The sequence below is a fragment of the Pyrgilauda ruficollis genome, unplaced genomic scaffold (genome assembly GCF_017590135.1).
Source record: "Pyrgilauda ruficollis isolate IOZ18807 unplaced genomic scaffold, ASM1759013v1 scaffold3, whole genome shotgun sequence".
In the NCBI taxonomy this organism is placed as follows: Eukaryota; Metazoa; Chordata; class Aves; order Passeriformes; family Passeridae; genus Pyrgilauda; species Pyrgilauda ruficollis.
The window spans coordinates 7,088,496-7,101,030 of record NW_024524377.1 but is presented as its reverse complement, the minus strand read 5'-3'; the positions used below and the strand labels follow the sequence as shown (position 1 = coordinate 7,101,030).

At 41.2% G+C, this 12,535-nt stretch overlaps 2 protein-coding genes across 2 annotated transcripts in view; one reads left to right on the top strand and one right to left on the bottom strand.

The window, feature by feature from the left end:
- Positions 1-529: 529 nt before the first annotated feature.
- Positions 530-6,914, bottom strand: DTX3L (deltex E3 ubiquitin ligase 3L). Its single transcript, XM_041473608.1, has 5 exons — positions 6,714-6,914; positions 5,997-6,220; positions 3,715-5,232; positions 2,817-3,034; positions 530-1,538 (listed from the first exon to the last, which is right to left on the bottom strand). Exons 1-5 carry the CDS (start codon positions 6,886-6,888, stop codon positions 1,469-1,471), a joined length of 2,205 nt encoding a protein of 734 aa, XP_041329542.1. The 5' UTR covers positions 6,889-6,914; the 3' UTR covers positions 530-1,468.
- The window catches only part of PARP9 (poly(ADP-ribose) polymerase family member 9), a 9,492-nt gene continuing 3,847 nt past the window's right edge, over positions 6,891-12,535 (top strand). The window contains exons 1-7 of the mRNA XM_041473607.1: positions 6,891-7,008; positions 7,382-7,421; positions 8,153-8,988; positions 10,292-10,513; positions 10,594-10,806; positions 11,563-11,623; positions 12,057-12,431. Of these exons, the coding sequence (XP_041329541.1) occupies positions 8,167-8,988; positions 10,292-10,513; positions 10,594-10,806; positions 11,563-11,623; positions 12,057-12,431 (1,693 nt within the window). The 5' untranslated portion in view covers positions 6,891-7,008; positions 7,382-7,421; positions 8,153-8,166. The remainder of the gene's footprint in view (positions 7,009-7,381; positions 7,422-8,152; positions 8,989-10,291; positions 10,514-10,593; positions 10,807-11,562; positions 11,624-12,056; positions 12,432-12,535) is intronic.

Genomic DNA, 12,535 nt, shown 5'->3' with positions numbered 1-12,535 from the left:
TTATAAATTGCTCTTATTTCAAAGCACGAGGCTTACTTTTCCAATTCTCTGCCCGCTGCGGTTGGGGGGTGAGCGAGTGGCTGTGTGGTATGTAGCTGCTGGCTGGGGTTGAGCACGGTGACAACTTGTTTCCATGTGCAGGAAAGCTCAGTCACTTAGAAACAAATGGAGTGTTGGTATCTAACTGCATGGAAAAGGGAAGGGGGACATGGAATCATGTAAAATATTAAAACAAATACAGTAACACAAAAGCAGGGCTGGAAAGACATCCCAACCCACATGGAAACCAAATGGTGCCCACTCCTACTAAACCTGAAAGTCAAGGTGGCAAAGTTGTAGTGCCTATTCACAATATGGGAATCTTAAAATAATAAAAAAGTAATACATTTTTAAAAAGGAGGGTGGCATGGAGTCCAAACTGCCCCAAAACATGGTGTTGCAGGGAAGCTCCTAAATCTAAAAAATATATACAGCTATATGTATTGCAAAGAGGAGGAAAAACCTGTACAGAAGAAACATGTGGTATTTTTGCATTTTCTTTATTAGTTGCGCTAAGTAGCCTTAGAGAAATGGTTCAACTTACTAAAAATTATGTCTGTGTGTGTGTCACACACCATCACACAGGTAACTAACAGGTTATTTAGGCACTGCAGAGTATCTTTATGATACAATTTAAATGTATATTAGATGCAATTGAAAGAATGCAGCTTTATAGTTGAAAAAACTGATTTAGAAGTTGTATTTAAGTTTAAGCACAAAGGCAGGCACAGAACCAGGAGTCCACTACCAGATATGACACTGTTACTTCCCACTTGCTCCAACACAGCTCTCAGAATTCAGCACTTCTACAGAACTAAGCATCCATGTACGCATTTGTACATGATCCACAGCTAATTTCACATGCAAAACCGAAATCATTAAGGCCATTTCTACCATGAAAAGAAGAGAAAGTCCATAACCTTATCACAGCTAACACTGTTATAGCTGCATACAAATTTTAGATTAGATTACATATTTGCATACAAATTTGCATACAAATTTTAGATTTAGATTAGATTAGGTTACATGATGCCAGCCATGCTGACAGACATCATAATGCAAAGCAAAGAGAAGTGTTCCCTCTAATAAAAGAGGTGGATCTAAAGGTTTTGGAAATCAGACTGGAGAGTTGTGGGGAAAAGTACCGATCAAATTTGCTAGTAAAGCAAAATATACAAAGTGCAAACAGTATTGATACCACACTCACAAGAACCAAATTTTGTAAAGGCTACATATATAGGGAAGTAAATGATTTGTGAAAAGAACATACATTGTTTGATGAGAAAAGATTACTTTTCTTAGCTAACTGAAATACAAGCAATTTAGGTACTGCATTTAAAACAAAGCAACTTCCCTCAGAGCGTGAATCGTACATTAACTTCTGTATGTTTAGTCATTGCACTTAGGAGTTGAGAATTGATAGATTTCCTTATTCAATTCCCTTTGCTTTCAATTCTGATCGAACGCGCTGCAGATACGAAGAATCTGGGTAACCAAACCTAGAAGAAGAGAAGAATTGTCTGGGCTATTTCTGCAATGAAGCACTTGACAATTCTACAAAAACACCTCATCAAAGTCTTTTTAGAAATCTCTTCACAAATTTTATCCAGTTCTTGCCCTAGAGAGAAAACAGACCCATACTACCAGTCACAGAAGCGATACAGACAGCATAAAGCTGTAGCTTAAGGAGCTGCTACATTTTGTTGTCCAAATTGACACTAAGAACTTGATTTTCAAAGCTGCGTGGGGTCTCCCTTCAAAATGATAGGGTGTTTGGGTATATTTCTTTTAAAAAGAAAACCAGACCTGGAGCATATCCAAGTGAGCCTTCAAATCAGAAACATAATGGCACCTCAGGACTTGAAGTAGTACAACACCAGCACTGTGTATGACGCAAGTGATAAGCAAGAGAGAAAATTTGCACAGAGTGAAGGATAAAGTAAAACTGATACTTTTTGCTCTTTTAATGATCCTAGCCCAGTCAGGAGGATCTAGACACAAGCCTTGCAAGACACCACCTATCCCTTAGAGACTGCAACAAGCTTGAAAGGACTGGTCCAAGATTCCCTCTTATCTCTGCTGCAGGCAGCTCACACTCTGTCCTGGTGATTGCTCTTTTCATTTAAGTGCAGCAAGTCCTCAAGAAATACTGGACAGGGCTGTAATTTACTCAGAAAATCCTCTGACAGCTTGAATGGCCAAAATGGGGTAACCTTTTTTTATAAACAGGGCTGGCACTGTGTCCTGTGCTCTGACCACTAAGTGCTGCACAACTCTTGGCTCCTAGCATCTAAAAGGACATGACCATATCTGTACTACAACCTCACTTCCTGCGGTTATCTCTGTTAAGCAGAACTTCAAATCATGTTTTACAACATGATGAGTGCAATCTTTACCAGGATCATAATGGACCAGCACCTCCTGGTGCACAGGAGAGAGAGAGAGAGCAGGTAACAGGAGAGACATAGATCAGGAGTCCAACCTTAGGTGCCATCAAGAGCTTGTTGTCCTGTAGGTTCTAATCAAAGCAGTTATTAACTAAGTGCCTTACAAACTCTTCGGTGAATGAGTAGTCTGAGGGGCAGCAGAACACTAAGCTCATCCTTGTTCCAACTGTGCAAATAGGGGAAGGGTGATTAACATCTGGATCCATAGGGCATTCCACAATCACTCTGTTAGTGACAAAATCTGAAAGCTCTAAATGTGAAAAATATTCAAGGCAGTCTTCCTGACACATCTGAGTAACAACAGTATTGCACAAAGACAAGACTACTTACTGGGAAGGTCCTCCCTGCATGGCAGTTTTGTGGTGAATATCATTCCATGTGATAACATTTTGTTCCCCAGTAGTTCGTGACTGCCCCACAGTGAAAATCAATTTTTGGCGAAAGGCCCTTTTGAGGAGCTGCAGAATTTCTCGCCCTTCCTTATTGTCAGGTAAATATGCTCTTCGGTAAGCTGGCCCATAACGCTGCCCTGGGTTTGGATGGCTGCTCTGTTTTGTAAAAAAACAAAACAGAAACACATTATGTATCATAAATCATTCAGAAGGACATAGCATGACTGATAACTGATTCCGAGTTTTTTCTCCTTAGATACTTTCTTACAAATTTCATTCACACTTTCTTGTCATCGCTCATGCACCCATTGTTATTTTTAAATCTTTCATTTTTCCCTCTTTTCTCTCCGAAATGCATGGCACTGCACCCGTGACTTTTTAATTTACTCCATTCTCAGTCCTAGTCACGAATCCAAGCACGCAACATAAGGAGATTTCTCACCTGGAAAGCTCTCACCAAGCCAGCCCACTCTTTATTTTTGTCCATTGCTGCTCACAGCAAAGAGAACACCCCAGAAATGCTCATTATACTTGCAAAACTTTGCTTATACAATAACACTGCATAGATTTCAGTTCAGTTATTCCCACTGTAGAAATTAAAGACATCTCTGTCCTTGTACATATAAAATGGAGGCTGATCATCTGACCATTTAATTCCTACTGTATTTACTTAATCACACCCAAAAATATTGAATTAAACACTTGCAGATTTGTACAAAACAAAGAAATGTCTTCCCTGAACACGCATTAAAGTAATGGCAAAACAGTTAATTTTATATTCAACACTGGTTTTGTGGGGGGAAAAATATCTTTAAGAAATATTTAAGTATACTTACAGTTTGAATACCACCATGCATATCATAGTCAATTTGAATAGTACCACAATTGGGATAACCAGGAAGAGATAAACTGATTTTTCTGGTTGACATTGTTCCCTCTGGTTGGTTTCCTGTCAGGACTCCACAGACGGTATTACAAACTGGACAAGCTTGTTTATAACTCATGGCCATGTCAATGCAAGTTTTGCAAAATGCATGTTTGCACTTTTCTAGTATTTCTTTATTTTCAATTGTGTCCCTGCAAATTGGACACTCATCATCTTCTTTTTCTTCTGTCTTTGCCCGAGTCTGTCCTTCAGAAGAAAGGTTATTCTTTTGCCTAACACTGGACTTAGATGCTCCTGTAGCCTCTTGAGAGCTGAGGTCTGAGGACAGTGGTGCCCTATTTCTAGTTTGTGTCCCTTCAATGTCAAGAAGGGACTTCATGTACTTTTCAGCAGCATCAAGATGGACTGGTAAACCCCTTAAGATTAACTTATCTTCATCCTTCTTAAGTTTTACCTTAAGATCTTCAAATTTCTTAGCATTACACAGAACACCTAAAGTTTTCTTCTGATCTTCTGAAAGCTTCACGCTGATAATTTTTTCTCTTAACATTGCAGAGGCACTCTGAAATGCACTGATAAAACTTTCAGTAGCATGTGATGACATATCAGAAGTTTTGGATTTAGGCCTAAATATAATGACCTTCTGGCCATGTGAATTCTCTTGTATTTCCCCCCGTGTATCAAATTTGCCATTTATGTTTTCAATTTCTTTGCTTAGTATGGCTTCCAACAATTTAAACTCAGAAGCATCAACTTCAATTTTATACCATTCAGATGATATTTTCATATTCTTTTCAGCTTGGCTGTTCTCACCTTCTCCTGCTAGAAATTTTTGGGCAGCTAAAATCTCACTCCTTGGACCACGGAGTAGCAACTGATTCCCTTCCTCTTTAGCAAGAAGATTTCTAAACCTTTCATTTAATTTTACTATTGTCTCTTTTAATGTGTCACTCTTTGTTACGGGAACTTTTTCCTGTGTCAGATCTCTTGTAGCTTCTTGAAAAATTGTGATAAAATAATCACTAGCTGCTTGCAACAATGCAGGACTTTTATCAGAAGATATGTATATGAATGTGTTATCCTTGTCATGACCTTTAATGCCTATATGTGCTCCAAACATTTTGTGTAGTTCTTTGATTTCCTCTTTGCGGGTATGACTGAAATATTCATAGAGAGCTGTCACAACTGTAAACTCAACCATTTCTTCAGTATTCAGGCCATTTTCATCTTTTAAACCATTCTTACATTCAGAATGGGAACAATCATGGTTTGGGTCTTTGCCTGAAAGGATATCTTCAAAGTAGTGATAAGCTTTTTCAATATCTGTAAAATCTCCTGTCAATTTCTCAGAGCCATCCACGCCAGGGTTTCTTTCTCTCGTTAAGTTTGGACACATAATGGTAATTTTCTCCCTTTGGTCTTCAGTGAACATACTGGCATTCAAAGTAGCAGATACTGTAAGAAATATCTAAAGAAAAGACAAGAATACATCAACATTAGTTTTCTCTAAGGTTCTCTGCTTGCTACTTGTTTCAGCAAGGAGAAGCTCTGTCCATCTCAGTAGTGCCAGATTACTACAAACAAGTTTGCACACAGTATTTCTTTTATGTCACAGACACTAACAGTACAAACAGGCGGGTAACACAAGCTGCTTCTAAGTCAGCAGCAAAAATGAAATGCCTTAATGTCACCAGAACTGCAGGAGGAAAGACAAAAATTTTCTGTGTAACTTTTAGTTCAAAGTGTCTGAAATCATGTTTGCGGTGCTACATCACATCACAGCAGACTTTTTTAATGCTGAAGAGATGGAGATAATTAGGGTTGCCTCAAGGTGCAAACCATGTAGAAAGAGTAGGTGGAAAAGTGGAAGAGTAGGTGAAAGGTAGGTGGAAGAGTAGGTGAAATGTGTAGGTGGAAAGAATGCAAATCTCATACAATTCTTCTACATTTTGGGAGCAGCCCTTGGTGCATACACCCCCTGAAACCTGCCAGAGTGCTGCTTTGGGGAATAGTGGTTGGCACCTGCCAGAGTCAGGCTGGAAAACATGCTGCCTGTAAAGAAGTGCAGATTGACCTCTGGTCTGGCACTCAAATGTCACTCCCGGCCCCCCCATTTCATCGACTAAGATTGCCTAACTGGTGGTTTTTTTGGCACGAAACACTGAAGCGCAACATAAAGAACTAATGGAACTACAAGCAGGGCAGGCTGTGACATTGTTCTTTCTGATGTACCTTTTTGGTAAGGTCTTCCTTTGCTGTGGCCCCACAGGCACCGCTGTCCGGCTGCTCCTGCCGGGGCAGGGAAGGGCCGGCAGTGACTTTGCTGGAGCTGGCAGAGGCGGGCGCTGCAACCCGGCTCTTGCCCGGGTCCCCTTCTGCCGGCAGGACGACTATCTCCCAGCATCCTGTACCCACTTCCAAGGTGTGTTTTGAGCGGGATTCCACACTCTTCTTATCTGTGGTAATTTGAATGACAAATAATGATAAATAAAAAGAATGACAGCATCACAGAACTCTTAGGCTGGAAGGAACCTCTGGAGATCATCCCGCCCAACCCCAGGGCCAAAGCATGTCGCCAGAGACACAGACTCCACGACCCTCCTGGGTCCAGAGCCTATTCCACTGCTCTGCCACCCTCGATGTAAAGAAATTCTTCCTCATGTTAGGGTGAATTTTCTTGTGTTTTAGTTTATGCCCTCTGCTCCTTGTCCTGTCGCTGGCTACCACCGAAAAGTCTGGCACGCCTTTGAGATATTTATACGCATTAATGAGATCCCCTCTGAATGAGATGCCTCTGGACAAAGGCAGATAAGGCTGATAAAGTTATCTGCAAACGTGATGGCTACCAGCGGCCCTAGGGCGGCCCTGCCCAGGGACACTAAATGGTGCCTCGGCGGCCATTTCCAGTCCCCTCACAGCCACCCCACCCCCGTCCCGCCCGGCCCGTACCTTGCTCCTTAGAGAAGTCCACCCAGTAGGTGCCGAGCTTGGGGCCCGGGCGCACGGTGCACTCGCCGCCTCCCGACCGCTTTCCCGACTGGAAGTATCTCTGGAGCTTGACGGTCGCCTTCTCGCCGGCGGCAGGCGCAGGACTCACCCACACCAGCAGCGGCGCGGCCGCCATGATCCCGCGCCGCTTTCGCTTTCGCTTCCCGCTCCGCCGCTCGCTTTCGCTTTCGCTTCCCGCTCCGTCCGCAGCTCGGAGCGCTGAGGATCCGCCCTGAGCGAGATGGGGGTCGTCTAGGTAGAGGAGCGGGGCTGGGGGGACGGGGGTCTGGGTGCGGCGGCTGCCTCAGGGGTCTGGGTGCGGCGGGAGCTCCCGGCGGGGTTGAGGGGAACGGAGCAGTCCCGTGCTCTGGCCTGGCGCTCGGGAATGACTCTTCCCGGCCTCTCCCGAGAGTTAGTCGGAGCCGGAGGAAGCTGAGGGTAACTTCACCCACAGAGCTCCCGCAGCTCCGCAGCATTTTAAAAACTAGAAAACTTCGTAGAGGTGTTTGAAAAGCTGGTGCTGCCGGCTTGATTTGTAACAGAATCTCCTGTAGGAAGGCAGCCCACGTACTTTATTGTTTGTAACATTTACTTTATCTTTTCTTTTTTTTCTCTTTTTATTATAATAGAGTTACGTTTCAGATTTCTTAAGAGGGAAGCCCGCTTTAGGTAAGCCTCTCATTTAGCCATCTGCGAAGTGTGTACTTGTATACAAGTTGAAAACTGACAGCTACAGCCAGCAAACTGGAAAACAAAAGCCAAGAGCAACCTGAAATTCATAATTAGTGTGAAATAGACACGGTTGTGAATCAACATTTATATTAATTACTTCAACAGGACTTGCTTGCATTTGTCTTTTAAAAGCAAGAGCTCAGAAGTGTTTTGATGAGTCAGCATGTATACTTTAAAAGTGCAAAACGTCAGACTTTTTACAAGCAGGTAGTATACCCTGGAGGAAAGTTTGAATAAACTCACACAAATTGATTTAAACTAATTAGCATAGCTGCTGTAGTATAGTACTGCTGACATCTGCCAGGAGAGGGCTGTATAGCCATAGTAATAATGTAAAAACTGTTCCTTAGAAAATGTGGTTTAAAAAGTCTTTTCTGAGTTCATACGAAGTACCATACAAAGAAAGAACTTGCTTGTGGGCTTTAAGTGCAGACCAAATGAGACTCACAGAATTAAAACTCAGTATAAGATCTCTGTGGCACAGTTAAATGAACCTCCTTGCATTTTCTAAACCTCTGAAAAGGGGAGAGAAAAGATTAGAGTGTGTAAAAAAATATTGTTTAGTAATGACAGTAGGATAAAATTGAGAGCTGTAAGCTACACTTCTAGATAAAAATAAATGTTTTGATAGTAATATCTTCTGTTTCACTTTATATTCTGTATCCTAGGGTCAAACATCGTAATGGATGAGATCAATTTGATGATGCCCATCAGTAAAGATACCTATGAAGCTCTTAAGAGAAGAGAAAACTGTCTAAATAATCTCATTTCCAAAAAGTTTGCTTGTACATTGGCCTTCAGAAAAGCAGCAAAAAGCACTGTTGAAGTATACAGGAAAAAAGTAAAGTCGGGCATTGACGTTTGTGTTTATAAGGATGATCTCACAAGACACAGGGTTGATGCCGTGGTGAATGCAGCCAATGAATATCTTGAACATGGAGCAGGTCTTGCTCTTGCCCTTGTAAAAGCTGGAGGGCCAGAAATAAAAGAGGAAAGCAAGCTTTATGTTCAAAGTTATGGAAAAGTCCAAGTTGGTGGTATAGCAGTGACAGGTGGAGGTAAGCTTCCTTGTAAGAAAATTATTCATGCAGTTGGTCCTAGGTGGTATCTTCCCGAAAAGGAAATGTGTTGTGACCTACTTCAGAAAGCTATTTTGAATGTTCTGCTTTATGTTAGTGCTCCAGGAAGAGCTTTAAAGTCTGTGGCTATCCCAGCAGTGAGTTCAGGTGTCTTTGCCTTCCCAATTGATTTGTGTTCTAAAGTGATTGTAATGGCTGTAAAGGAATTTGTTGAGGCAAGTGCACCAAGCTGTCTCAGGGAGATCCGCCTGGTGAACATTGATGAGTCTACAGTCGCAGAAATAAAGAAGGCCTGTGAAAAGTTTCTGGGTGATACCAGTTCACTTGAAGACACTGTGCCAGCTTCACTAAGCCAGTCTCCACCTCACCTTGTACACAAAAACATTCGCTTGCGCATCGTAGAACAACACCCTGAAAATCTGAAGGTAAGTCTGTGAGTCATGCAACATGGTGCTGCCTCCAAGTGTTTGCAGGATTTGGAGCCCAAGAGTTCAGAACACATTTTGTATCAGTCCACTAAAAGGTTTTCTTCTCAGTTTGATGAGAATTTACTCATGGTAATTAAATCATAGGAGCAAGGAGTTGGGTTTTGTCTAAATGGGTATTGTTTTTTATACATGCTGTTATAATAGAAAGCAGTTAAAGATTGAATGATTTAATAATACATCTCTGTGTTAAGGTTTATCTTCTTATTATGTAGGAGTACACATTTTATCATGTACTCCACAGAAGTATTCTCTTGTTTTCTGCCTTGCTTTTCTTCCTATAATTTATGTTCTCATAACTTCATTACTGGAATTATTCGGCAAGCACTGAAACAGCAGAAAATAACTTACAGAGATGATGTGCACCCTGCCTCAATTCCTAATCAACTACTTAAATTGATTAACTTTTTAGCTAGAAAATCTGATGCAAAATAGATGACCTCAGTCATAGGAATTCAACAGAGCTCTTAGACTGCAAGGTACATCACAGGAATGGCATTTACTTTTAGCAAATACTATATCTTAAATAAATTTTTATTTTAAAGAAGTGTCATAATTGAAAAGGAAGTTTGTTTTTTTTTTGGTGTAAGAACAAAGGATTGCAAAGTTGCAATCCTTGCAGGGAATTTTATTAACCAATTCTACAGCACTGAAAGATGCACACACCCTCAAGACTGTGAGAAAAACATGTTCTTGTGTCTTTAGATAATATTCAGCAATTAAGGTTAGAACAATTACTGCTGTTATCAGTATTCTGTAAACAATTTTTTGTGTTTTCCATGTTTGAAATACAGGGCACCTACTATGGGAATCAGCTTTTTCCACTGGAAACAATTTGTATTGGAAACAATTGTAGCTTTGCAGTTCCCTTATGTGTACTGACACTGCTATGTGGTGATGTGTCCTTGCTACCCTGAGGCTGGGATGACAGCCACATCCATAGTTGTCTCCTGCTGATAATTGGCACGTGGGTCTCTTAGTGAGAGTAATAATTCTGTTCAGTGCACTCTTGATGGCTGGAACAGCTTTGTGCACACTGTTGGCTTCTGAACTGCCACTGCAAAGTGCATACTTTGATGTACTCCAGTGCTGTAGTAGTAAGTAATAGGAACATTCAAGCAGCTGATCTGTGGCAGTCATGCCTCTGGACAGGAATTGTGCTTAGCAAGAATGCTCTCTATAATAGCAAGGCTTGCAAATAGTCAGTTTGAAGTACACTGAAATTTGCACTCTTTCCTTGCAGAACACAGCTATTGTTAACCTCATGAATGCAAGGGATGGGCCTTCCTCTCAATCTTCAGGACTGCTGGAAAAAGAGGATCCAGCTTTTCAGATGGAACTTGAGCATTGTCTTAGACATCCAACACATTTTAAGGAGCCCCTGATAATGAAAACGCATCAGCTGCCCTCTACATTTGTACTGCATGTGGTATTGCAATGCCAGCACCCGGTGTTACAGCTTGAGGTAACAGTTGCTTACTTTGGATCACAATGGATTTTCATGTTGGGTGATGTGAGGACTGAAAGATTTTGCTTTTCCTGCAGGAATTGAAGGATGCAGTGAAAAGATGCCTGGATCACTTTCAGGATGACTCATCTCCCTCAGTTTCTTTTCCAATAAATTGGTCACCAAAGCTGCCTGTTGACATAGTGGCAGAGACCATGATTGAAGCAGTTTTAAATTTTGCCAGGGCACATCCTAGGAAGAAGAGAGAAGTGCAGTTTGTCATTTGCCCAGATGACCCTGCTGCCTGTGAGGTAACCAATTTGTTGTTAACTACCCATAAGGAAGACAGAACACTCTAAAAGGATTTCTGCAGATGACTAAAAATGATAATAGTCTGTTCTGTACTAACAATGATTGTGAGCAGCAGGTCCCGTTGTGAAACTATTACTCTCATTAACAGATACTCAGTCTTTGCAAATACTTATTTTCTCCTCACTAAACTAGAAGTCTTCAGCCTGTGGTCTTATAAAAAGGGGAGAGAACTCTAAAATTCTAATGTCTGTCAGTGAATGTATAAGAAAGGGTCTACTCTTAACTCATTAAGGAACAAACATTCCTCCTCAGGAAATATTTACAGTCAGTTTTGGTTTTTTGTATGGAGCTCCTAAGGCAAAACACTATCAACATATATGAGCTAACAGAAGTATTTCAAGTAGACAGGCAGGAGAATAGTCTGGATTTTAAAACTGAGTAAAGATGCATCAGCATTAAACTGCGAGTAATGAGCACCTTTAACTTATGTGATAGCATGGATAGGCCACAACCACAAGGAGCTGCTAAAGGTGCTATTCAGTGTGTAAGGTGTGTTATCCTAGGAGATGCAGAAGAACAGGAATGCATTTGATATTGTCAGGAATAACATTTTGGGAAAAGCTCATAAATGCCAGTGTTAACAATTTCAGAATTGGGGGTGGGGTTGTAAACTGCTTGTCTAACAGAGTTTTGAAGGTACTAATGGCATATTTGATAAGAGATTGCAAACTCCTCCTAAACTTTTATCTTTCAAGGTTGTCCTGAGAAAATTTTATTCAGCAAAATACAAGCTGGAAAACAGAAGTGATCCTTTGAGTAAGTAATGAACAAAAGGGGCATTTCCAGTAAATGAGTACTCCCAATTTGAGAATCTGTAATCACAGAATTCCCTCTAAAAGAGGGAACTTAGTATTTACATGTGTCTTGGGGAGAGGAGGAAGCAAAAATTCGTGAACACTTTGTATTTTTACATTTATATGAATGGAATTGCGCAGTCCCTTTTAAGACTTAAAACCCACTGTCATTGCCTAACTTGTTGGAAGTAATTTAGTGAAAGGCAGATAAATTCTCCATATGTGTGTGTGTATCCTGGAAACCTTACCTCCTTGTAGCTAATCTCTTTTTTGAGTATACCAGAAGAGTAGTTTCTTGTACTGTATGGCTGGGATTACAAGTAGGAATTTGTGTCAGCCCTTGAAGGCTCCTCACTCTTCCAATGCACTTGTATTAAAAATTATCTATCTTCCAGGTACAGAGTCAGGCAGTCAGACTGCAAAAGGGCCTGCAAGCAATGAAGCCATGATTGAACTTAAAGGGTGCACACCCACAGGACTGGAAGCAGCAGAATCGTGGCTCCAACATGTAATGAAAATTCAGGAAGGTTCCCATGCTGTTATTGAAAACAACTACATTTTTTGCCTTGGTAAAGAGGAGTTTGCAGAACTCTCTCGACACCAGCCTTCTAGTGTATGTGTGTCAGAAAAAGTGAGAGATGGACGAGCAAAACTGGAACTTCAGGGCCCTCCTGATGTTCTGATTGATACTGTGCTTGCAACTGAAGAATTACTGCTTCGTGTGCAAGAGAAGACTATTGCTGAGCAAGAGAAACTGCTCTACTCAATGTGTAAGTAAAGTAAATAGTGCCTGAACACTAATTAAGTAAATAAGTGCCTAAACAAGGTTAAGTATGAAGCAGTGTGTATCTCTGCATTGCTGAGAGTGAGCAGA